The 27,133-nt window shown below is 43.3% G+C and overlaps 1 protein-coding gene across 2 annotated transcripts in view; it reads left to right on the plus strand.

Moving 5' to 3' along the window:
• The first annotated feature begins 113 nt into the window (after positions 1–113).
• The window catches only part of LOC106606602 (septin-9), a 157,842-nt gene continuing 130,822 nt past the window's right edge, over positions 114–27,133 (plus strand). Inside the window, exons 1-2 of one of the 2 annotated variants that reach the window (XM_014202917.2) lie at positions 114–451; positions 24,605–24,676. In XM_014202917.2, coding sequence (XP_014058392.1) covers positions 430–451; positions 24,605–24,676 — 94 coding nt within the window. In that variant the 5' untranslated portion in view covers positions 114–429. The remainder of the gene's footprint in view (positions 452–24,604; positions 24,677–27,133) is intronic. The other variant, XM_045715576.1, reaches the window with a different exon arrangement.

Raw genomic sequence — 27,133 nt, forward strand, 5'->3', positions numbered from 1 at the left:
TGAACTTTGACATAACTTCCTCTGATTACTGTGTACAGTATATTGCTCCAAGTCCCGCCTTCAGATTGGGCGTGCGTTGTTAGCGCAGGTATGTTTGTATCCATTCTACTTATCTAGAGATAGCCTGGCCTTGAGGTTAACTCCCTGTTGTCTGCGTTCGATCCTGATAAATTCAATAATTCACTCATTTACTTCAAGTCCACGAAGTAGCGGTTCCCCTGATTTTCCCACCAGCCAGGTGTGTTCGGAAAGCTGAACGTTCCAGGATTGGGAGGAATAGGGAGAAAAGCGCGCACCGAGATACCTGTGAAACTACGGTTGTAAATCTGATTGCCACGGACAACATCGAACACGTCGGAGACATTGCCTGGCTAAAATAACAACTCATATCGAGGCTTAAAGCAAGTCGTTTCTGTACGAAGGATCATCATGAAGAAATCAGGATATTCAGGTAGGTGTGCCATTTGATGGAATATTTATTATGGATACTCCTGTTGTTGTTATTACTTTGCTGTAATGTTATTCTAACACTTTACATTGTTATTTTACAGTTGTCCATCTAAATGTGCACAGTATCAGCTTCAGTGATGTAACTTTAGGTTACTTGTAAATATGTAAATGTAGGTTACGTGTACGCGCACGCGCGCGAAGGTTATCTGTATTGAGGGAAAGTGAACGTGCCCCAGAGAGATACATGTACATTGGCATGGGAAAATGATTTATTTTCCTGTACTCTAAAGGTCAGTTATGATTGCCACCATGATCCCTGACTGAGTCACTAAGCTCCAACCACTTCACAGTATCCCACCATCCCACTTTAACCGTCTAACTGTTGAGTGATATACTGTTTCAACACATCTTGCTGTTCTGTTGATTGTGATGAGTTATTAGATATTATAAACGCTGTGAATCGAGCCCTGAAATTCGATCGGTATGCCAAAAATGTATTTTTACTGCTGTAATTACGTTGGTAACCGTTTATAACAGCAATCAGGCACCTCGGTTGTTTGTGGTATATTATGGCCAATATACCACGGCTAAGGGCTGTTCTTATGCATGACGCAACATGGAGTGCCTGGACACAGCCCGTAGCCGTGGTATATTGGCCAAATACCACAAACTCCGAGGTGCCTTATTACTTAAAGGTAGTTGATCATCAAGTTACCCTTGTTGTGAATTTCTCCTTTCAAAGAGCCACACATGGAGCCAGGTGTGGCCATTTCTGTTAGTCTTTGACTAAACAATGTCTGACTATTGACAATAGTTAAGTCTGACTGTATTCTTGCTGTCAAATAATTCACAAGATGTTTGAAAACTTTGTCTGGGATGGCAAAGTACTAACAAGAGCCGTTAGTGAACCCACCTGACCGCTAATCTGTTGGTATAATGAGAGGTGCTTTTCAAGGTCTGGAGGTCACACAATGGCCAAAGATACTTCATGAAAAGCTCAAGAAGAATATGATGTTTACTTGCAGTATGGTCTCTGTGTATCATTATATGTAGATTAGAGATGAATAATACATTGATGTGGTAGAGTGTGTTTCCATTTGAGATAATGTTGTCTCTTGACAGTTTGGTTCCAAATACAGTTGATTGACAGGTTGATGGTCCTCTCACCACTGCTTCCTCTCCACTGCCCTGCAGCAAGACAAGGTTTATGTCCTACAACACTATCTTTTTGTTTCGCCAATGGACGGATGTGTACATGTCATCTTCTCCATGTACTTACTATGACTGTGATATGTGGTTGTCCCAACTAGCGATCTTAATATGAACGCATTAACTGTAAGTCACTCTGGACAAGAGTGTCTGCTAAATGAATAAAATGTCAAATGTAAATGTAATGTGGTCTACAATATACAGCCCTCATCAGATTACTTAATATCTGGTCTATAGGGGATGATGATTGGCTAACAGATCGTCTGCTCTGGTCCTGGATGTCTGCCGTCAGAATGTGTGCCAGTGAGGTGCCATACATGGGTGGTGGATTGGGAAAGTTACTCTCGAAGAGCCTTGGAGACAAGGTGTTATATCCATCCATCCATCTGTCTATGATACACAGCATGGAGACAAGGTGTTATCATTCCATCCATCTGTCTATGATACACAGCATGGAGACAAGGTGTTATCATTCCATCCATCTGTCTATGATACACAGCATGGAGACAAGGTGTTATCATTCCATCCATCCATCTGTCTATGATACACAGCATGGAGACAAGGTGTTATCATTCCATCCATCTGTCTATGATACACAGCATGGAGACAAGGTGTTATATCATTCCATCCATCTGTCTATGATACACAGCATGGAGACAAGGTGTTATATTCCATCCATCCATCTGTCTATGATACACAGCATGGAGACAAGGTGTTATATCCATCATCCATCTGTCTATGATACACAGCATGGAGACAAGGTGTTATATCCATCCATCCATCTGTCTATGATACACAGCATGGAGACAAGGTGTTATATCCATCCATCCATCTGTCTATGATACACAGCATGGAGACAAGGTGTTATATCCATCCATCCATCTGTCTATGATACACAGCATGGAGACAAGGTGTTATCATTCCATCCATCTGTCTATGATACACAGCATGGAGACAAGGTGTTATATTCATTCCATCCATCTGTCTATGATACACAGCATGGAGACAAGGTGTTATATCCATCCATCCATCTGTCTATGATACACAGCATGGAGACAAGGTGTTATATCCATCCATCCATCTGTCTATGATACACAGCATGGAGACAAGGTGTTATCATTCCATCCATCTGTCTATGATACACAGCATGGAGACAAGGTGTTAATTCATTCCATCCATCTGTCTATGATACACAGCATGGAGACAAGGTGTTATATCCATCCATCCATCTGTCTATGATACACAGCATGGAGACAAGGTGTTATATATCCATCCATCTGTCTATGATACACAGCATGGAGACAAGGTGTTATATCCATCCATCTGTCTATGATACACAGCATGGAGACAAGGTGTTATATCCATCCATCCATCTGTCTATGATACACAGCATGGAGACAAGGTGTTATCATTCCATCCATCTGTCTATGATACACAGCATGGAGACAAGGTGTTATATCCATCCATCCATCTGTCTATGATACACAGCATGGAGACAAGGTGTTATATCCATCCATCTGTCTATGATACACAGCATGGAGACAAGGTGTTATATTCCATCCATCTGCATGGCAGTGTTTTATCCATGATACACAGCATGGAGACAAGGTGTTATCATTCCATCCATCTGTCTATGATACACAGCATGGAGACAAGGTGTTATATCATTCCATCCATGATGCTCAGCATGGAGACAAGGTGCTATATTCATTCATCCATCCATCCATGATACTCAGCATGGAGACGAGGTGCTATATTCATTCATCCATCCATCCATGATACTCAGCATGGAGACAAGGTGCTATATTCATTCATCCATCCATCCATGATACTCAGCATGGAGACGAGGTGCTATATTCATTACCATCCATCCATGATACTCAGCATGGAGACGAGGTGCTATATTCATTCATCATCCATCCATGATACTCAGCATGGAGACAAGGTGCTATATTCATTCATCCATCCATCCATGATACTCAGCATGGAGACAAGGTGCTATATTCATTCATCCATCCATCCATGATACTCAGCATGGAGACAAGGTGCTATATTCATTCATCCATCCATCCATGATACTCAGCATGGAGACAAGGTGCTATATTCATTCATCCATCCATCCATGATACTCAGCATGGAGACAAGGTGCTATATTCATTCATCCATCCATCCATTATACTCAGCATGTAGACGAGGTGCTATATTCATTCATCCATCCATCCATGATACTCAGCATGTAGACAAGGTGCTATATTCATTCATCCATCCATGATACTCAGCATGTCGACGAGGTGCTATATTCATTCATCCATCCATGATACTCAGCATGTAGACGAGGTGCTATATTCATTCATCCATCCATCCATGATACTCAGCATGGAGACAAGGTGCTATATTCATTCATCCATCCATGATACTCAGCATGTAGACGAGGTGCTATATTCATTCATCCATCCATCCATGATACTCAGCATGGAGACGAGGTGTTATATTCATTCATCCATCCATCCATGATACTCAGCATGGAGACGAGGTGTTATATTCATTCATTCATCCATCCATTATACTCAGCATGTAGACGAGGTGCTATATTCATTCATCCATCCATCCATGATACTCAGCATGTAAACGAGGTGTTATATTCATTCCATCCATCCATCCATGATACTCAGCATGGAGACGAGGTGCTATATTCCATCCATCCATCCATCCATGATACTCAGCATGGAGACAAGGTGTTGTATCCATCCATCCATCCATCCATCCATCCATCCATCCATCCATCCATCCATCCATCTATGATACTCAGCAGGGAGAAAAGGTGTTGTATCCATCCATCCATAATACTCAGCAGGCTGGTCATTCTCCCTGTGTTGTCTCTCTCCCCTCCTGACTATGTTTAACCTCCATGTGTGAACACCTGCCTCTAGCCTGTATCTGTACGTAGCCTGTATCCAGCATCACGTTTCACCCATAATGGTGGTTCACTCACTCATCCACTCTTTCACCCTTAACGGTTTCTCAGTCACTCACCCACACTTTCACCCTTAATGGGGGCTCACTCACTCACCCACTCTTTCACCCTTAACAGTGTCTCACTCACTCACCCACTCCTAGAACCCACTCTATTTGCTTTAACCTACAGCTTCCTTTCTCTGAGGTTGCATCCCAAATGGCACCCTATTCCCTATATAGTGCACTACTTTTGACAGGGGCCCATAGGGGCTAGGCCATTTGTGGCGCAACCTGAGTCTCCACAGTCTCTAACCCTAAGCCCTTGGCTCTGTGCTGCTCTGTGTAGTGTACACAACCCATTCCCATTGAATGTCTCCTTTCCCAACAACTCCCTTCCCACAGTTTGCATCGGAGCAGGGAGTGCATGTCTGGTCATGCCGTCATCATCTGTCCTGTTTGTCTCCCGCCGGAACGTGTGCGGAGCTGCTGTCACATTCTGGGCATATTTGTTCAGCTCTGGAGACAGGATATTGACTAATAACAAAGACCGTGGTGGTGGTGTTTGGAAAAGGTTGTCTTCATGATCAGTGTGGGGGTGTTTGGAGAAGGCTGTCTTCATGATCAGTGTGGGGGTGTTTGGAAAAGGTTGTCTTCATGATCAGTGTGGGGGTGTTTGGAAAAGGTTGTCTTCATGATCAGTGTGGGGGTGTTTGGAGAAGGTTGTCTTCATGATCAGTATGGCAGTGTTTGGAGAAGGTTGTCTTCATGATCAGTGTGGGGGTGTTTGGAGAAGACCGTCTTCATGATCAGTGTGGGGGTGTTTGGAGAAGGTTGTCTTAATGATCAGTGTGGGGGTGTTTGGAGAAGGCCGTCTTCATGATCAGTGTGGGGGTGTTTGGAGAAGGTTTTCTTCATGATCAGTGTGGGGGTGTTTGGAGAAGGTTGTCTTCGTGATCAGTGTGGGGGTGTTTGGAGAAGGTTGTCTTCATGATCAGTGTGGGGGTGTTTGGAGAAGGCTGTCTTCATGATCAGTGTGGGGGTGTTTGGAGAAGGTTGTCTTTGTGATCAGTGTGGGGGTGTTTGGAGAAGGTTGTCTTCATGATCAGTATGGGGGTGTTTGGAGAAGGTTGTCTTCATGATCAGTGTGGGGGTGTTTGGAGAAGGTTGTCTTATCAGTGTGGGGGTGTTTGGAGAAGGTTGTCTTCATGATCAGTGTGGGGGTGTTTGGAGAAGGTTGTCTTCATGATCAGTATGGCAGTGTTTGGAGAAGGTTGTCTTCATGATCAGTGTGGGGGTGTTTGGAGAAGACCGTCTTCATGATCAGTGTGGGGGTGTTTGGAGAAGGTTGTCTTAATGATCAGTGTGGGGGCGTTTGGAGAAGGCCGTCTTCATGATCAGTGTGGGGGTGTTTGGAGAAGGTTGTCTTCATGATCAGTGTGGGGGTGTTTGGAGAAGGTTGTCTTCGTGATCAGTGTGGGGGTGTTTGGAGAAGGCTGTCTTCATGATCAGTGTGGGGGTGTTTGGAGAAGGTTGTCTTTGTGATCAGTGTGGGGGTGTTTGGAGAAGGTTGTCTTCATGATCAATGTGGGGGTGTTTGGAGAAGGTTGTCTTCATGATCAGTGTGGGGGTGTTTGGAGGTTGTCTTCATGATCAGTGTGGGGGTGTTTGGAGAAGGTTGTCTTCGTGATCAGTGTGGGGGTGTTTGGAGAAAGTTGTATTCGTGATCTGTGTGGGGGTGTTTGGAGAAAGTTGTATTCATGATCAGTGTGGGGGTGTTTGGAGAAGGTTGTCTTCATGATCAGTGTGGGGGTGTTTGGAGAAGGTTGTCTTCATGATCAGTGTGGGGGTGTTTGGAGAAGGTTGTCTTAATGATCAGTGTGGGGGTGTTTGGAGAAGGTTGTCGTCATGATCAGTATGGGGGTGTTTGGAGAAGGTTGTCGTCATGATCAGTGTGGGGGTGTTTGGAGAAGGTTGTCTTATCAGTGTGGGGGTGTTTGGAGAAGGTTGTCTTATCAGTGTGGGGGTGTTTGGAGAAGGTTGTCTTCATGATCAGTGTGGGGGTGTTTGGAGAAGGTTGTCTTCATGATCAGTATGGCAGTGTTTGGAGAAGGTTGTCTTCATGATCAGTGTGGGGGTGTTTGGAGAAGACCGTCTTCATGATCAGTGTGGGGGTGTTTGGAGAAGGTTGTCTTAATGATCAGTGTGGGGGCGTTTGGAGAAGGCCGTCTTCATGATCAGTGTGGGGGTGTTTGGAGAAGGTTTTCTTCGTGATCAGTGTGGGGGTGTTTGGAGAAGGTTGTCTTCGTGATCAGTGTGGGGGTGTTTGGAGAAGGTTGTCTTCATGATCAGTGTGGGGGTGTTTGGAGAAGGCTGTCTTCATGATCAGTGTGGGGGTGTTTGGAGAAGGTTGTCTTTGTGATCAGTGTGGGGGTGTTTGGAGAAGGTTGTCTTCATGATCAGTATGGGGGTGTTTGGAGAAGGTTGTCTTCATGATCAGTGTGGGGGTGTTTGGAGAAGGTTGTCTTATCAGTGTGGGGGTGTTTGGAGAAGGTTGTCTTCATGATCAGTGTGGGGGTGTTTGGAGAAGGTTGTCTTCATGATCAGTATGGCAGTGTTTGGAGAAGGTTGTCTTCATGATCAGTGTGGGGGTGTTTGGAGAAGACCGTCTTCATGATCAGTGTGGGGGTGTTTGGAGAAGGTTGTCTTAATGATCAGTGTGGGGGCGTTTGGAGAAGGCCGTCTTCATGATCAGTGTGGGGGTGTTTGGAGAAGGTTGTCTTCATGATCAGTGTGGGGGTGTTTGGAGAAGGTTGTCTTCGTGATCAGTGTGGGGGTGTTTGGAGAAGGCTGTCTTCATGATCAGTGTGGGGGTGTTTGGAGAAGGTTGTCTTTGTGATCAGTGTGGGGGTGTTTGGAGAAGGTTGTCTTCATGATCAATGTGGGGGTGTTTGGAGAAGGTTGTCTTCATGATCAGTGTGGGGGGTGTTTGGAGGTTGTCTTCATGATCAGTGTGGGGGTGTTTGGAGAAGGTTGTCTTCGTGATCAGTGTGGGGGTGTTTGGAGAAAGTTGTATTCGTGATCTGTGTGGGGGTGTTTGGAGAAAGTTGTATTCATGATCAGTGTGGGGGTGTTTGGAGAAGGTTGTCTTCATGATCAGTGTGGGGGTGTTTGGAGAAGGTTGTCTTAATGATCAGTGTGGGGGTGTTTGGAGAAGGTTGTCGTCATGATCAGTATGGGGGTGTTTGGAGAAGGTTGTCTTCATGATCAGTGTGGGGGTGTTTGGAGAAGGTTGTCGTCATGATCAGTGTGGGGGTGTTTGGAGAAGGTTGTCTTCATGATCAGTGTGGGGGTGTTTGGAGAAAGTTGTATTCGTGATCAGTGTGGGGGTGTTTGGAGAAGGCCGTCTTCATGATCAGTGTGGGGGTGTTTGGAGAAGGTCGTCTTCATGATCAGTGTGGGGGTGTTTGGAGAAGGTTGTCTTCATGATCAGTGTGGGGGTGTTTGGAGAAGGTCGTCTTCATGATCAGTGTGGGGGTGTTTGGAGAAGGTTGTCTTCATGATCAGTGTGGGGGTGTTTGGAGAAGGTCGTCTTCATGATCAGTGTGGGGGTGTTTGGAGTGGGCTACCATCAGACATGGGGGTTTTGACATCAGAACTGAAACTGTGTGTGGAGATACTGTACAGGGATATGGGTCTGTGTGGGGATGGGATATGGATGGTGTGTGTGTGTGCATACTGTATATACACACACACTGTGAGCTGTATGTTTCTCTCAGTATTATTTTACAGTATTTCAGAATGTGTGTGTGGGTGTGTGTGTGTGTGTGTGTGTGTGTGTGTGTGTGTGTGTGTGTGTGTGTGAGTGTATGTGAGAGAGTGCAATGTGCATGTTTGTCTGACTGCATTCATCATAGACTGTAAATGAGGGTGCTCACTTCACACATGCTTGTGTCAGTGTGTGAGTGTCTGACCCTGGTAGCAGAGCCCTGTATGTGGAGCTGCTCTCTGCCTTGTACGCCACTCCCTCAGCCTGGCGGATCAATCAGTAACCTGCACATGAATAACAACCACACAAAGAGGCTAGGACACACACACCCACACACACACAGGCTCATAATTTACCGAGCCCACAGCACTGATTTACTCATAATAGGGTATCGCTGGGTCTGGTATGCGCTTTCAAGTCCAACCCCAAACACACTACTACTACCTCTCTGACTTATTGCAAGCACCGCTCTGCATTATGGGTTTTAACATTGTTTATATCTGCAGGCAGGCTTTGATTTGCTGTGTGTAACGATATTATTAGATGGAACTTGAAAGTCAACCTATAAACTCTGTTGAGACACACTATTTGCCCTGTCATCTTGTCAAGTATGCCTAGGATGTCCAAACCATCAATTTGTGTGTGAGAGAGGCCTGTGTGAGAGAGGCCTGTGCTTTAATGGATTATAGGTACTGTATGGAACAGGGAGAGGGATGAGCTCACATGTTACGCATGTCTTTGGTGCTCTTCTGTCTGTCGGGCATCCTTTATCTTATAACTCCCAGACACACACACACACACACACACACACACACACACACACACACACACACACACACACACACACACACACACACACACACACACACTTCATCATCTCCTTTGCCAGTGTCTTTAATCTTTAAGAGTTGGGGGGGATTTTAGGATTCCTTTAGGTATAAAAAATAACAAATTATTTGGCCTTACTGCTATTAGCCAATAGAAACGCATTGAATAACAGATTCAGACATGGAACAACAGATAGTCAAAAAATCAATCAATCAGGAAATTATTTATTTATATTTTTTACCCATATTTTACAACCAAACTACTTCCATATATAGACTACCGGTCAAAAGTGTGCAAAGCTGTCATCAAGGCAAGTGGTGGCTATTTGTCGAATCTCAAATATTAAATATATTTGGATTTGTTTAACACTTTTTTGGTTACTACATGATTCCATATGTGTTATTTCATAGTTCTGATGTCTTCACTATTATTCTACAATGTAGAAAATAGTAAAAATAAAGAAAAACTCTTGAATGAGTAGGTGTTGTAAAACTTTTGACCAGTAGTGTACTTCCATAATTTTTAGCTGGTACCCGGCTACTTTCAGACGTGTCTTGTGAGGCTTGTGGGCTTCTTAGAGCAAAACAACATGTACGTGTTCATGGGAAACTCACCTTTTCATAGAGGGGTCAAATTAGCCCAAACTGTTACAGACGCTACAGACAGGAGTTGGCAGATCGACGGTACCGACTTCAGATGAGTCACATGGCGCTTTCTGGATGTCTCAAGGTCTGACAAACACCGCTGTAGCTAGGCCACCTTCCACCACAGATACGGATGTGGTGGATTGAGACGCAGCCCGTGCAAAAAAAATGATATCTCTAGTTTAAACAGACGGATGTTGACGGGGATGTTATTATTATGCTGATGAGATGTCCGTGGGAGCCCAGACATGAACAGGGTTTAATGATGTTCTTTATCATCACATCAGAAGCCCTGGTCAGCTTTAAGACTTCTTCTGGATGTTGAGTCTTGTATGGAGAAGAATAGATGACAGCTGAGCTACAATCCGTTTTTCATTCTCCCACTCTGAGAGACAGAGGGAATCTATTCTAGACTATGGCCAGGATTCAATCCGAGTCGTGTTGTAGATCACTTGACATTTACAGGTAATTTCCGATTGGGCTGACATCTGCACTGTTTACCGTAAATGTGGAAACATTGCCTTTAAATGCTGCATCACTATCTCTATCTATACTGTATATAGTGTCCCCCCTTTCCCCCTGGTCCTGTGATCTACTCTACACACAGTACAGGCCCTAGTCTCCATTTCCTACCATATGCTGTGCTCTATACTGTATGGAGCCAGGTCTGAAGTGTCCACTCTGTGTTTATCTGGGACTCCAGACAGGAATGCAGCTCTGTGATGATAGCTGTCTGTCAGGGGTATGAGATGATGCCAGGGGAGGGATTGACTGAGGAAGAGCTGTAACAGATTATGTTAGTGTCTTCTATAGTACATAGTGACACATACTGTATGAGGCCAAAAAGCTTTGTCTGTCTGTCTGTCTTTTTTGTCTCGCTCTCTGTCTCACATATCTCTCCTGGTGTCGCACGCATGCATGCACACACACACACACACACACACACACACACACACACACACACACACACACACACACACACACACACACACACCCTTAAGGTTTTCAAGACCAGGATTGGAATGAATTGTTTAGTGGTCCCAATTCATATTTTTTTAATTCCGGGAAAAAAAACAAACAACACAAACAAACACAAACAAATATGTTACCTTCAAACCTTAGATGACCCTGTAGTTTATACACTGTAGATAGCCCCCCTCCCCTCTCTGTCTCAATTCAATTTAAGGGGCTTTATTGGAATGGGAAACATATATTTACATTTCCAAAGCAAGTGAAATAGATATTAAACAAAAGTGAAATAAACAATAAAAAGTTTATTGTGAACAGTAAATATTACACTCACACAAGTTCCAAAATAATAAAGACATTTCAAGTGTCACATTATGTCTATATTACGGTGTTGTAGCGATGTGCAAATAGTTAAAGTACTAAAGGGAAAATAAATAAATATGGGTTGTATGGTGTTTGTTCTTCACTGGTTGTCCTTTTCTTGTGGCAACAGGTCACAAATCTTACTGCTGTGATTGCACACTGTGGTATTTCACACAATAGATATGGAATTTTATCTAAATTGGATTTGTTTTCGAAATCTTTGCGGGTCTGTGTAATCTGAGGGAAATATGTGTCTCTAATATGGTCATACATTTGGCAGGAGGTTAGGAAGTGCAGCTCAATTTCCACCTCATTTTGTGGGCAGTGTGCACATAGCCTGTCTTCTCTTGAGAGCCAGGTCTGCCTATGGCGACCTTTCTCAATAGCAAGGCTATTCTCTCTCTCTCTCTCTCTCTCTCTCTCTCTCTCTCTTTTTTGGCGGCATGAAGCTTTCATTAGATCAATGAAATTGCCGAACGGGTTAAGGTCAAACAACTTTTTTGTTTACTGTTTAGATTAAATCGAGCGCTCTCAAACTTCCCATCATTCTGATTACGGTAGTCATTTTGTCACCCTCATCATGGCAAAGACACGGAGAAATGCATATGATGCAGCTTTCAAGTTGAAGGCGATTGATCTGGCTGTTGGAAAAGGAAATAGAGCTGCTGCACGGGAGCTTGGTCTTAATGAGTCGATGATAAGACGTTGGAAACAGCAGCGTGAGGAATTTACTCAGTGCAAAAAGACAACTAAAGCTTACTGCTAATTTTAAATTTTTTGTTACAAGCCGTGTTTCGTTAAAGCCTATTTATTTTTGTTACAAGCCGTGTTTCGTTAAAGCCTGTGTAAAGTTCATTTGTTTCAATGTACCGGTAGGCACCTGCGGCTTATAGACATGTGCGGCTTATTTATGTTCAAAATAATACTTTTAAAAAAATTCAGTGGGTGCGGCTTATATTCAGGTGCGCTTAATAGTCCGGAAATTACGGTACATAAAATTTTCTCAAGAGCAATTCCTGAGGGGGACACCAAAAGTAGTGCTGTAACACATAGCCTACATTGTAATATGGTAAATGTATATTGAGGAACCAAAGAAATAAGGTGTTTGCCATACTCCTAACTACCGGTACCCAAAACTACACAACTAATCACAACAACAATACCATTGCCTTTAACAAATCTTAGTTCAGTCACCAGTTTAAGTTGAGAGTGGGGGTATCCATGGCATTTTCCAATTATGTTCCTATTTTACAAGTCAAAAAAATGGAGAACCTTTCATAATGTTGCCAAACAGAGACTCAAACTTACCTGAGACTCCCTGTCTCTGCCAGTCTGTCCCTGCATATCTGTTCCCAACTCTGCTGTCTGTGTGCCATCTGTTTCCTGCTCTGCCTCATGACATCATTGTGAAACATTTCCATTAGAATTTCATTTCTTTCTTATGAACATTTTATCAACTAGTCTTTGAGATATTAGGCTACTAGGGTTCTTACTTTGCGTTTTGGTGTACTGAAAAATACTCTGATGTCCGTCTTTTTTATTTTTCTGCCATTTTTCTACCTGGCTGGCTGGCTGCACACACACACACAGTGTGTAGGTTATTTACAGTAGGAGATGGGCTTCTATCATCTTATCTTCAATCATTCTATTTGGGCTTCGATCTAAAAGGTAGCTAGCAAATGTGAAACGGATTGCAGTGACAAGAGTTGACAGCTGTATGAGTTCACCATTTACACAACATATGCTGCAACCTTTTGTAATTTTAATAGTTTGTTTCATATTGGCTGGCTTCCATCAATAGCTGAATTTGCAAAGCTAGCGAGCACCAATTCCGTTTCAGTGGTGTTTGCTATAGACTTTGCTACCCGGGTTAAATAAAGGTGAAATAAAATAAATAAAAGTTCTTCAGTTTATCGCTAACCTTATCACAGGGACTTTGAAGCACTAACTTAAATCATCTGCATGCTGATCTTGGAATAAATTGACGATAGCAAAGATTCCATCTTTGACGACGCCACATAAATGGAATAGGTACTAGCTAGCTTAATAGTTAATATTTGCGCGCTAGCTCTGCATATTCAGCTAGTGTGTGCGTGTGTGAACCCTGCCAACATAAAACAAAACATTGCATTGGTGCGATTGACTGGATGAACCTCACGTCGGTTACGTGCATTGAGTGCCTTTCAGACAGTAGATACGACCCCTCTGTTACCTTGCCAACTAAGGAACTGGCAATGGATCAAACCATTGTGAGGCAAAGGGTGGGTGGTCGCAATCTTTTCAAACTTAAAAACGCGCTATTAAGTGTCTATAATCAGCACAATTGCTTTCATTGCGTATTATTCATATTATTTAAATTACATAGTTATGTTTACAGTGATATATTGGGGGGGACAAATCATATTTTTCCCAGGATGGGGGGGTCGTGTCCCCCCCCGGGATTTCCGCCCCTGCCCAGTAGCCTACACTCTTATAAAATTGGGTTCCAAAAGGGTTCTTCAGCTGTCCCCATATGATAACCATTTTTGGTTCCAGATAGAACTCTTTTGGGTTCCCTCTGGGGAAAGGGTTCTACATGGAACCAAAAAGGACTCTTCAAATGGCTCTCAATTCTGGTGAAACAGAACATATCAGCATGGATTCCAGGCAAAAACACACCTGTGTCAGTAGTGGTGATAAAATCCTGGGTGAGTTTTGATGAGTGAGAGAAAGGCTTGTGTTAAAAGTTTTCAGTTTTCATAAAACCGGTTTTCAAGTTTAAAGGAGCATTATACTCTGAATAAAATTCTAAGTTTGTCAGATGTTTTCTAATGTCCAGATGCGTCCACATCCCATGCCATCGGCTGTGTAGATCCAACTACTGTATATGCCTCAACACCAAATGAATGGAAAATATGAGCACCACAAACCAGGAAACTAGACCTACAAGGAGCTTATCTTTTCCATTCATTTTAGATTGTGGCATGTAGCTTAATCTACACAACAGAACACCACTTTTGGGTTATGAAAACATCTGACAAGCGTAGATTTTGGAGTGGAATATCCCTTTAACAGCATGAGCTTTATCAGTGCTCACCGGTCTTATTGCCGTTTAGAAATCTATCTGAGCCTGGTGCGGTCCAGGGTCACAGTCAGTACTATTCACAGAACTGTTCACAGTCTACTCACGGTCAGTACTATTCACATAACCATTCACAGTCTACTCATGGTCAGTACTATTCACGGTCAGTACTATTCACGGTCAGTACTATTCACTGTACTATTCACAGTCTACTCACGGTCAGTCTACTCACGGTCAGTACTATTCACGGTCAGTACTATTCATGGTCAGTACTATTCACGGTCAGTACTATTCACAGAACTGTTCACAGTCTACTCACGGTCAGTATTATTCACAGAACTGTTCACAGAACTGTTCACAGTACTATTCACAGAACTGTTCACAGTCTACTCGCGGTCAGTACTATTCACGATCAGTACTATTCACAGTCAGTACTATTCACAGAACTGTTCACAGTCTACTCACGGTCAGTACTATTCACAGAACTGTTCACAGTCTACTCATGGTCAGTACTATTCACGGTCAGTACTATTCACGGTCAGTACTATTCACAGAACCATTCACAGTCTCCTCACGGTCAGTACTATTCACGGTCAGTACTATTCACATAACCATTCACAGTCTACTCATGGTCAGTACTATTCACGGTCAGTACTATTCACTGTACTATTCACAGTCTACTCACGGTCAGTACTATTCACGGTCAGTACTATTCACGGTCAGTACTATTCATGGTCAGTACTATTCACGGTCAGTACTATTCACAGAACTGTTCACAGTCTACTCACGGTCAGTACTATTCACAGAACTGTTCACAGAACTGTTCACAGTACTATTCACAGAACTGTTCACAGTCTACTTGCGGTAAGTACTATTCACGGTCAGTACTATTCACAGTCAGTACTATTCACAGAACTGTTCACAGTCTACTCACGGTCAGTACTATTCACAGAACTGTTCACAGTCTACTCATGGTCAGTACTATTCACGGTCAGTACTATTCACGGTCAGTACTATTCACAGAACTGTTCACAGTATACTCACGGTCAGTGCTATTCACAGAACTGTTCACAGTCTACTCGCGGTCAGTACTATTAACTGTACTATTCACAGTCTACTCACGGTCAGTACTATTCACGGTCAGTACTATTCACGGTCAGTACTATTCACATAACTATTCACAGTCTCCTCACGGTCAGTACTATTCACATACCCATTCACAGTCTACTCATGGTCAGTACTATTCACGGTCAGTACTATTCACGGTCAGTACTATTCACTGTACTATTCACAGTCTACTCACGGTCAGTGCTATTCACGGTCAGTACTATTCACAGTCAGTACTATTCACAGTCTACTCACAGTCAGTACTATTCACAGAACTATTCACGGTTTACTCACGGTCAGTACTATTCACAGAACTATTCACAGTCTACTCACGGTCAGTACTATTCACATAACTATTCACAGTCTACTCACGGTCAGTACTATTCACGGTCAGTACTATTCACGGTCAGTACTATTCACATAACTATTCACAGTCTACTCACAGTCAGTACTATTCACGGTCAGTACTATTAACGGTCAGTACTATTCACAGAACTATTCACAGTCTACTCACGGTCAGTACTATTCACGTTCAGTATTATTCACGGTCAGTACTATTCACAGTACTGTTCACAGTCTACTCACGGTCAGTACTATTCACAGTACTGTTCACAGTCTACTCACGGTCAGTACTATTCACAGTACTGTTCACAGTCTACTCACGGTCAGTACTATTCACATAACTATTCACAGTCTACTCACGGTCAGTACCATTCACATAACTATTCACAGTCTACTCACGGTCAGTACTATTCACGGTCAGTACTATTCACAAAACTATTCACAGTCTACTCATGGTCAGTACTATTCACGGTCAATACTATTCACAGAACCATTCACAGTCTCCTCACGGTCAGTACTATTCACGGTCAGTACTATTCACGGTCAGTACTATTCACAGAACTATTCACAGTCTACTCACGGTCAGTACTATTCACGGTCAGTACTATTCACAGAACTATTCACAGTCTACTCACGGTCAGTACTATTCACAGTCAGTATTATTCACGGTCAGTACTATTCACAGTACTGTTCACAGTCTACTCACGGTCAGTACTATTCACAGTACTGTTCACAGTCTACTCACGGTCAATACTATTCACAGTACTGTTCACAGTCTACTCACGGTCAGTACTATTCACATAACTATTCACAGTCTACTCACGGTCAGTACTATTCACATAACTATTCACAGTCTACTCACGGTCAGTACTATTCACGGTCAGTACTATTCACAGAACTATTCACAGTCTACTCATGGTCAGTACTATTCACGGTCAGTACTATTCACAGAACCATTCACAGTCTCCTCACGGTCAGTACTATTCACAGTCAGTACTATTCACATAACGGTCAGTACTATTCACGGTCAGTACTATTCACATAACTATTCATAGTCTACTCATGGTCAGTACTATTCACGGTCAGTACTATTCACTGTACTATTCACAGTCTCCTCACGGTCAGTCTACTCACGGCCAGTACTATTCACATAACCATTCACAGTCTACTCATGGTCAGTACTATTCACGGTCAGTATTATTCATGGTCAGTACTATTCACGGTCATTACTGTTCACAGTCTACTCACGGTCAGTACTATTCACAGTAGTATTCACTGTCTACTCACGGTCAGTACTCTTCACAGAACTGTTCACAGTCTACTCACGGTCAGTACTATTCACATAACTATTCACAGTCTACTCACGGTCAGTACTATTCACGGTCAGTACTATTCACAGAACTATTCACAGTCTACTCACGGTCAGTACTATTCACGTTCAGTATTATTCACGGTCAGTATTATTCACGGTCAGTACTATTCACAGTCTACTCACGGTCAGTACTATTCATGGTCAGTACTATTCACAGAACTATTCACAGTCTACTCACGGTCAGTACTATTCACGGTCAGTACTATTCACAGTCAGTACTATTCACAGTACTGTTCACAGTCTACTCACAGTCAGTACTATTCACAGTCTACTCACGGTCAGTACTATTCACAGTCTACTCACAGTCAGTGCTATTCACAGTCTACTCACGGTCAGTACTATTCACGGTCAGTACTATTCACAGTACTTTTCACAGTCTACTCACGGTCAGTACTATTCACAGTACTGTTCACAGTCTACTCACGGTCAGTACCATTCTGTGTGGTCATTACTCAAGGTAGGAGACTTCCAGGTAAAGACCTTATCTGGGCTCTGTGGGCTGTGAAAACACATGAAAAATGACCATCTCTCCAGTCAATTCCCCGCTGGTTGTCCATTCCCAGCCTCTGTTTCACAGGCCAGTTGTGAAACTGTGTAAACTCTGCGTGGTGTTTGCAGCATACTCTGAACATGTGTAATGAGGGCCATAAAAACACAATGGGTCAGATGGATGAGTTGGGGGGAGGAAGGAGGGAGGGATGGATGGATGAGTTGGGGGGAGGAAGGAGGGAGGGATGGATGGATGGGGGAGAAGGGGGGATGGATCAGGCTCAACTCTGCCCTCCTGCTCAAACAGGGACTAGCCTCCTTTACAAATACAGTCAAGAAGGATCAAGGCCCATTGAGGTGTGTGTGTGTGTGTTTGTATGTGTGTGTGCTTGTGTGCTCACGCACTAGTGTGAACGTTTACTACAGGGTCACAGGGTTTAAAGTGCAGGAGACGGGCCCTCTCCCCCCAATCCTCTTGTTTTCTCTCCTCAGTCCTCTAGAACCAATAACTCATCATTTCATATGTTTGACGAGGCCTGCACTTGACCGGTCAGATCACTCAATCACACTTCATGACACACTGATTGTTCTGAAGTGCGACTATTCAGACACTTCAGTTCACTAATAACAAAGGACTGGGGAAGTACCAAAGGAAACTTTATTGTTCATATGAAAACATGAAAATGCTTCACCTGTATAACTGTCGGGGGAAGAAATGTGGTTAAGCTGTTGTGAAACAGTGTGTGGTATTTGTGTGTTAAACTTTACCACCTAGCCCTGATACATGGCTGTTGAATCCTATGTGACGTCTAAGAGGGAGTCAACAGCCATGTGGCAGGGCTATTTACCACCATGAAACCTACATACCACCATCATAAACCTGACATATTGTAACTGATTTGTAGCAGTCCCTCAGAGTTAAGAGGGCCATTCTAGCTTTGTGTGAGGAGATTCACATGACACCTATATGAGGCCACACCTGTCTCTGAGTACAGTTGTGGAGAAGGCCACACCTGTCTCTGAGTAGAGTTGTGGAGAAGCCCACACCTATCTCTGAGTAGAGTTGTGGAGAAGCCCACACCTATCTCTGAGTAGAGTTGTGGAGAAGGCCACACCTGTCTCTGAGTAGAGTTGTGGAGAAGGTCACACCTGTCTCTGAGTACAGTTGTGGAGAAGGTCACACCTGTGTTTTTGTGTGGTTGTGGAGAAGGCCACACCTGTCTCTCGGTGTGGTTGTGGAGAAGGTCACACCTGTCTCTCTGTGTGGTTGTGGAGAAGGCCACACCTGTCTCTCGGTGTGGTTGTGGAGAAGGCCACACCTGTCTCTCTGTGTGGTTGTGGAGAAGGCCACACCTGTCTCTCGGTGTGGTTGTGGAGAAAGCCACACCTGGATATCATAAGGTGAATGCATCAATTTGTAAGTCGCTCTGGATAAGAGCGTCTGCTAAATGACGTAAATGTAAATGTAAATGTCTCTCTGTGTGGTTGTGGAGAAGGCCACACCTGTCTCTCTGTGTGGTTGTGGAGAAGGCCACACCTGTCTCTCTGTGTGGTTGTGGAGAAGGCCACACCTGTCTCTCTGTGTGGTTGTGGAGAAGGCCACACCTGTCTCTCTGTGTGGTTGTGGAGAAGGCCACACCTGTCTCTCTGTGTGGTTGTGGAGAAGGCCACACCTGTCTCTCTGTGTGGTTGTGGAGAAGGCCACACCTGTCTCTCTGTGTGGTTGTGGAGAAAGCCACACCTGTCTCTGTGTGGTTGTGGAGAAAGCCACACCTGTCTCTCTGTGTGGTTGTTTTGTGTGTGGAGCTGTAGAGGGCCCTGTAGCGCTTCACTCACCTGTTCAGTCTTGTCCCGGGCTTTTCAACAACACACACTCTCTCACACACATCATCTCCTTTGTTCCGACAACACTGTGGGTTCCGCTCTGGGGTTGCTCACACTTTTATTTTCCATTCAGGCTTTACAGGAGTTGATGATTGGCTCAAACACTGTTGTACTCTGCCAGTGAACCTATGATCAGTCTGTCCACTCCCTAAAATCAGTGGGACTCCTATAGCTACTGGCAGCATTGACTAAATGCCAAATTATGCCATATCGGTTTGGTTGTTACATGTTTTTTTCTGTTTAACATATTCTGAATGTCAAATTCATGCCGTATATTGTTGGCTGTTTTGTAGTCCTTAGGCCTACTTGTGTTACGCTGTCCCACAAAGTTTGGATGCGATATTTATCTGTTTGATAGTTTTTGTGCTGCATACATGTTTTATTAATGTCTTATCTTATTTGTTTGTTGTTGTAGTACGTATTTAGCTGTCTGTAGTTATCTCATTAGTTAGCGTCTGTTAGTTTCCCATTGAGATTCTGCAGTGTCAGCTATGTTGTGTTTATGTAGCACCTCCCCTGCCTTTCTGTTGTTGTGCTAGAGACTCTAGACTCACCATTCACCTTTCACGAGCTGTAGCTCTCTGTGGCTCTCCAGCATTAGTTATAGAATAAGGTAAAGCATGGACTTTCTTCTCTGTCTTGCTCATCATTCATAACTGTAAATATATGTGCTGCCTGTCCCAGGTCAGGTGTGTGTACTTTACTGACATGTCGACATCCCTCATTGACTCACAGCTGTTCAGTTCATGTCCTTATTCTCAGGTGGTTTGAACATTGCTCTATAACAACCATAGCATCTCCAGGACTGAACATTGTTCTATAACAACCATAGCATCTCCAGGACTGAACATTGTTCTAGAACAACCATAGCATCTCCAGGACTGAACATTGTTCTAGAACAACCATAGCCTCTCCAGGACTGAACATTGTTCTATAACAACCATAGCCTCTCCAGGACTGAACATTGTTCTATAACAACCATAGCCTCTCCAGGACTGAACATTGCTCTATAACAACCATAGCCTCTCCAGGACTGAACATTGTTCTAGAACAACCATAGCCTCTCCAGGACTGAACATTGTTCTAGAACAACCATAGCCTCTCCAGGACTGAACATTGTTCTAGAACAACCATAGCCTCTCCAGGATTGAACATTGTTCTAGAACAACCATAGCATCTCCAGGACTGAACATTGTTCTAGAACAACCATAGCCTCTCCAGGACTGAACATTGTTCTAGAACAACCATAGCCTCTCCAGGACTGAACATTGTTTTATAACAACCATAGCTTCTCCAGGACTGAACATTGTTCTAGAACAACCATAGCCTCTCCAGGACTGAACATTGTTCTATAACAACCATAGCCTCTCCAGGACTGAACATTGTTCTAGAACAACCATAGCCTCTCCAGGACTGAACATTGTTCTAGAACAACCATAGCCTCTCCAGGACTGAACATTGCTCTATAACAACCATAGCCTCTCCAGGACTGAACATTGTTCTAGAACAACCATAGCCTCTCCAGGACTGAACATTGTTCTATAACAACCATAGCCTCTCCAGGACTGAACATTGTTCTAGAACAACCATAGCCTCTCCAGGACTGAACATTGTTCTATAACAACCATAGCCTCTCCAGGACTGAACATTGTTCTATAACAACCATAGCTTCTCCAGGACTGAACATTGTTCTAGAACAACCATAGCCTCTCCAGGACTGAACATTGCTCTATAACAACCATAGCCTCTCCAGGACTGAACATTGTTCTATAACAACCATAGCCTCTCCAGGACTGAACATTGTTCTAGAACAACCATAGCTTCTCCAGGACTGAACATTGTTCTAGAACAACCATAGCCTCTCCAGGACTGAACATTGTTCTATAACAACCATAGCTTCTTCAGGACTGAACATTGTTCTAGAACAACCATAGCTTCTCCAGGACTGAACATCATTTTGATTCAAAGCTCCAGTCTAAAGCTCTCTGCCAAGCCACAGTTTAGAAAACAACGATCAATTCCCAATTTAAATCATTAATCCCCATTACTTACAGTGACAGTGAATGGTGAGTCAATCTATGATACGTCCCAAAAGGCACCCATATTCCCTTTATAGTGCACTACTTTTGACCAGGATCCTAATGGCTATATAGGGAATAGGGTGCCATTTGGGAAGCAAACTCAGTCTAAGTGAGGGATTACAGTAAATAAATAATCAGTTGTCTGAGCTAGCAGAGGTGTGTGTGTGTGTGTGTGTGCCGCATAGTTTCATCCTCCTGTTACAACACTACCACCACCTCCCTGAAAAAAACAGACCTGTTGCTACTGTTGCTATGATGACTGGGCCATTTGTGGTCTAGAGGAGCAGGAAGGAGAGGCACGTTTGGTGAGTGGCAGGGGAGAGTAGTCGCTCTATCGAGCTCTCATCCAACCCTGCTTCAGTACAATGTTACCGGGCTCTGTTTAGCTGAGTGAGGGTGTGTGCTCTTGGTTTTGCTGGTCTGGTCTGGTACTGGTAGCTTCACTGGGTCTCTGAATGTTAGTTGTATCTATCTGGCAGGAGGAGTGAATGGCTCTGGGCTCAGCTAGTCTGGTCTGGTAGCCTCTCTCTGGCCAGTCTGTTGTTTGGTCAGTAGGAGGAGGAATTAGAGCGTGGCTGGCTGTGCTGCTGCTGTTTCTCTGAAGTTACTGGACTGCTGGCTTCTCTCTGATGTCCGTCAGTCTGGGAGAGCCAGGCATTGCTTTCTGTGGCCACAGAGACAAATTCCAGAGCAAACAGCAGTCTGTGGGTTCCAGTGGATGTCAGTTTTCTTCCTAATTTTTCTTTGCTCTCTCACACATAAACATTGAGATGGACTTAACAGAGAAGCAAGTTTCTTCTCTTCTGTCTTACAACCAAAGACGTACATGCACGTGTCATCTTGTCGAGTATGCTAGGATGTCCAAATGTGTGTGTGTGAGAGAGGCCTGTGTGAGAGAGGCCTGTGCTTTAATATATTCAGTAACATACAATCAGAAACCCCTTTAGACTTCCTCCCACAGTATTCAGTAACATACAGTCAGAACCCCTTTAGACTTCCTCCCACAGTATTCAGTAACATACAGTCAGAACCCCTTTAGACCTCCTCCCACAGTATTCAGTAACATACAGTCAGAACTCCTTTAGACTTTCTTCCACAGTATTCAGTAACATACAGTCAGAACCCCTTTAGACTTCCTCCCACAGTATTCAGTAACATACAGTCAGAACTCCTTTAGACTTCCTCCCACAGTATTCAGTAACATACAGTCAGAACTCCTTTAGACTTCCTCCCACAGTATTCAGTAACATACAGTCAGAACTCCTTTAGACTTTCTTCCACAGTATTCAGTAACATACAGTCAGAACTCCTTTAGACTTCCTCCCACAGTATTCAGTCACATACAGTCAGAAATCCTTTAGACTTTCTTCCACAGTATTCAGTAACATACAGTCAGAACTCCTTTAGACTTCCTCCCACAGTATTCAGTAACATACAGTCAGAACCCCTTTAGACTTCCTTCCACAGTATTCAGTAACATACAGTCAGAACCCTTTAGACTTCCTCCCACAGTATTCAGTAACATACAGTCAGAACTCCTTTAGACTTCCTCCCACAGTATTCAGTAACATACAGTCAGAACTCCTTTAGACTTCCTCCCACAGTATTCAGTAACATACAGTCAGAACTCCTTTAGACTTCCTCCCACAGTATTCAGTAACATACAGTCAGAACTCCTTTAGACTTCCTCCCACAGTATTCAGTAACATACAGTCAGAACTCCTTTAGACTTCCTCCCACAGTATTCAGTAACATACAGTCAGAACTCCTTTAGACTTCCTCCCACAGTATTCAGTAACATACAGTCAGAACTCCTTTAGACTTCCTCCCACAGTATTCAGTAACATACAGTCAGAACCCTTTAGACTTCCTTCCACAGTATTCAGTCACATACAGTCAGAAATCCTTTAGACTTTCTTCCTGTCCCTCAGCTGTCTATGTCTCTCTAAAGACACTGGTGACACTTCAGAGAGGAATCCACATCTCTTGGTCATGTTGGTGAACGATGTCATACAGGACAGAACTGAGAAAGGAAGTGTCTCAATAAAAGGAGGAACCAGAACAGGATGGGTCAGTTGACTCAGTAACCACAGGTTGGAGTCATTTCATCTGAATAGTACTGACTGGGTTAAATCCCTGATCTCTTATGATGGTTGTCTAGCAGTCTACGCTGCTGCCCCTGGAAGACATACTGTATATCTCTCCAGCATTGGTTTGAATCTGTCCCACTACAATTTCAGCACCCTCTCCCTCTCGTCTCCTGTCACTCCTCTCCTCTACCATATCCAATAAACACTAAATATGTGAGGGGAAAAAAAGAACAGGAAATGACTGTGCTCTCAACATCTACCCTCATCATGTAATTGATAACTGTGGTGATTCTAGAGGGGGTCCCCATTTTACTCTTACTAGTTCGGTAGAATTTCAGCTGCAGCCATGTATCAGTAACTCACTAGTCGTCCTCCCACTAAGCGTATCTACCATACACCCTTCCTCTGCTGGTATGACCTGTACTGGTATGGGTGATGGTTGACCAAGTTGACCGTTGAACTCTGTGACCTCCCGACGACCTCTCATTCTACAGAGAGACCAACAGTCTACACAGAATCTACATTACAGTCCACACACACACACACACACACACACACACACACACACACACACACACACACACACACACACACACACACACACACACACACACACACACACACACACACACTCCAACACCTCAACTCTCCTGGCCTGGAATAAGGAATGATCAGTACAGAACAGAGCACAACAGACCCTGTATTGATCTGGAATGGAATAGGTCACTCCCAGTCAGCATTGTATGGGAAGCCGTAGTGGAACGCCAGAAGGCATTCCAGTGATTCCAGAGCTGCTCAGTGTCACCTAGGATCTGTGATGGCTGTCACTGGGTTCTCTGTTGTCAGGTTATCAGCCATGTGGGTTTTAGTGTTGTTAACTTGCAGGCATATGTAGTGTTATGTTATAATGGTATTATGCAACATAGAATGGATGACCTTTATTGATCGCCCTCCCTCCCTCCCTCCTCTCTCTCTATCTTCCTCTGGGTGACAGGTATTGCCAGGTCCACCAGTGGGAGACTGAGGAGGACAGACAGAGAAGGTTCTTCTTCCATCACCAGTCCCAGTAAGTTATACTGTTTCTATCTGAGGCATTCACCATACACACGCATTATTACTTACATACATCTGTTGGCCTCAACACAAGGACTTTGATTAATGCTACTGAGTTCATGTTGTGGGCTGAGCAAAATGCACAGCTGAATTGGTGAAGTGCGGGTTGACAAGGCACTGTTGACTGCCCTTCACACTTTTCACTGGATTTAGTGAAAGTAACAAACTGTATTCCGTCAGCAAGCAGACTTCATCAGGGTTTCTGAGAAGTGAGCCACGAAACAGGTGCTGTAGCACAGATGGACCGATATGTTACAGTAAGCAGGTAGGAATGAATCACAAATATTCCCCTTGAGAGAGGAGAGAGGGATGATTAAGACAGACACGGTGAGGGTGAGATGGAGAGAGATTTAGATATTTGGTATTTTATTAGGATCCCCATTAGCTGTTGCAAAAGCAGCAGCTACTCTTCCTGCGGTCCACACAAAACATGAAACATGACATAATACAGAACATTAATAGACAAGAACAGAACTACATCAAAAAATGGTTTTGAAGCACACGTAGCCTACATATCAATACATACACAGAGGCGTTGTTCCGTGAGATGTTGCTTTATCTGTTTTTTGAAACCAGGCTTGCTGTGTATTTGAGCAATATGAGATGAACCGAGTTCCATGCAATAATGGCTCTATACAATAATGTACGTTTTCTTGAATATGTTCTGGATTTGGGGACTGTGAAAAGACTCCTGGTGGCATGTCTGGTGGCATAAGTGTGTGTGTCAGAGCTGTGTATAAATTGACTTTGCAAACAATTTGGGATTTTCAACACATTAATGTTTATTTTAAAAAGAAGTGATGCAGTCAGTCTCATTTCAACTCTTAGCCAAGAGAGACTGGCATGCATAGTATTTATACTATGATTACAATGAAGAGCAAGACGTGCCGCTCTGTTCTGGGCCAGCTGCAGCTTAACTAGGTCTTTCCTTGCAGCACTTGACCACACGTCTGGACAATAATCAAGATAAGACAAAACTAGAGCCTGCAGGACTTGCTTTTTGGAGTGTGGTGTCAAAAACCATAGCGTCTCTTTATTACAGACAGACCTCTCCCCAGCTTTACAACCATTGAATCTATATGTTCTGACCATGACAGTTTACAATCTAAGGAAATGTCAAGTAATTTAGTCTCCTCAACTTGTTCAACAGTCACACCATTCATTACCAGATTCAGCCGAGGTCTAGAACTTAAGGAATACTTTGTACTAAATACAATGCTCTTAGTTTTAGAGATGCTCAGGACCAGTTTATTACTGGCCACCCATTCCAAAACAGACTGCAATTCTTTGTTAGGAGTTTCAGTGACTTAATTAGCTGTGGTGGCTGATGAGTACATCGTTGAGTCATCAGCATACATGGACACGCATGCTTTGTTTAATGCCAGTGGCAGGTCATTGGTAAAAATAGAAAAGAGTAGAGGGCCTAGAGAGCTGCCCTGCGGTACACCACACGTTACATGTTTGACATTAGAGAAGCTTCCATTAAAGAAAACCCTTTAGTTCTATTAGATAGATAGCTCTCAATCCACGATATGGCTGATGTTGAAAAGCCATAACGTTTTTTCAACAATAGGTTATGGTCAATAATATCAAAGGCTGCACTGAAATCTAACAGTACAGCTCCCACAATCTTTTTATTATCAATTTATTTCAACCAATCATCAGTCATTTGTGTCAGTGGAGTACATGTTGAGTGCCCTTCTCTATAAGCATGCTGAAAGTCTGTTGTTAATTTGTTTACAGAGAAATAGCATTGTATTTGGTCAAACACCATTTTTTCTAACAGTTTGCTAAGAGCTGGCAGAAAGCTGATAGGTCTGCTGTTAGAACCAGTAAAGGCCGCTTTACCACTCTTGAGTAGCTGAATGACTTTGGCTTCCCTCCGGGCCTGAGGACAAAGACTTTCCTCTAGGCTCAGATTAAAGATATGACAGATAGCTCAGTAGCTTTCCATCTAAGTTGTCAATGCCAGGAGGTTGGTCATTATTGATCAATAACAATCATCTTTCCACCTATCCCACACTAACTTTACAATTTCAAACTTGCAATGCTTTTCTTTCATTATTTTTTTTTTTTATGCATGAATACAATGGCTCACTGTTCGTTGTTGGCATTTCCTGCCTAAGTTTGCCCACTTTGACAATGAAGTAATCATTAAAATATTTGCCCATATTAAATGGTTTTGTGATGAATAAGCCATCTGATTCGATGAAAGATAGAGTTGAATTTGTCTTTCTGCCCATAATTTCATTTAAAGTTTCTTTATATCATTAATCTTGGCTTCATAATACAGTTTCTTTTTCTTTTTGTTGAGTTTAGTCACATCATTTCTCAATTTAAAGTAAATCAGCCAGTCAGATGTGCAGCCAGACTTATTAGCCACTCCTTTTGCCCCATCTCTTTCAACCAT

Source organism: Salmo salar, chromosome ssa03, assembly GCF_905237065.1.
Source record: "Salmo salar chromosome ssa03, Ssal_v3.1, whole genome shotgun sequence".
Taxonomy (NCBI): domain Eukaryota; kingdom Metazoa; phylum Chordata; class Actinopteri; order Salmoniformes; family Salmonidae; genus Salmo; species Salmo salar.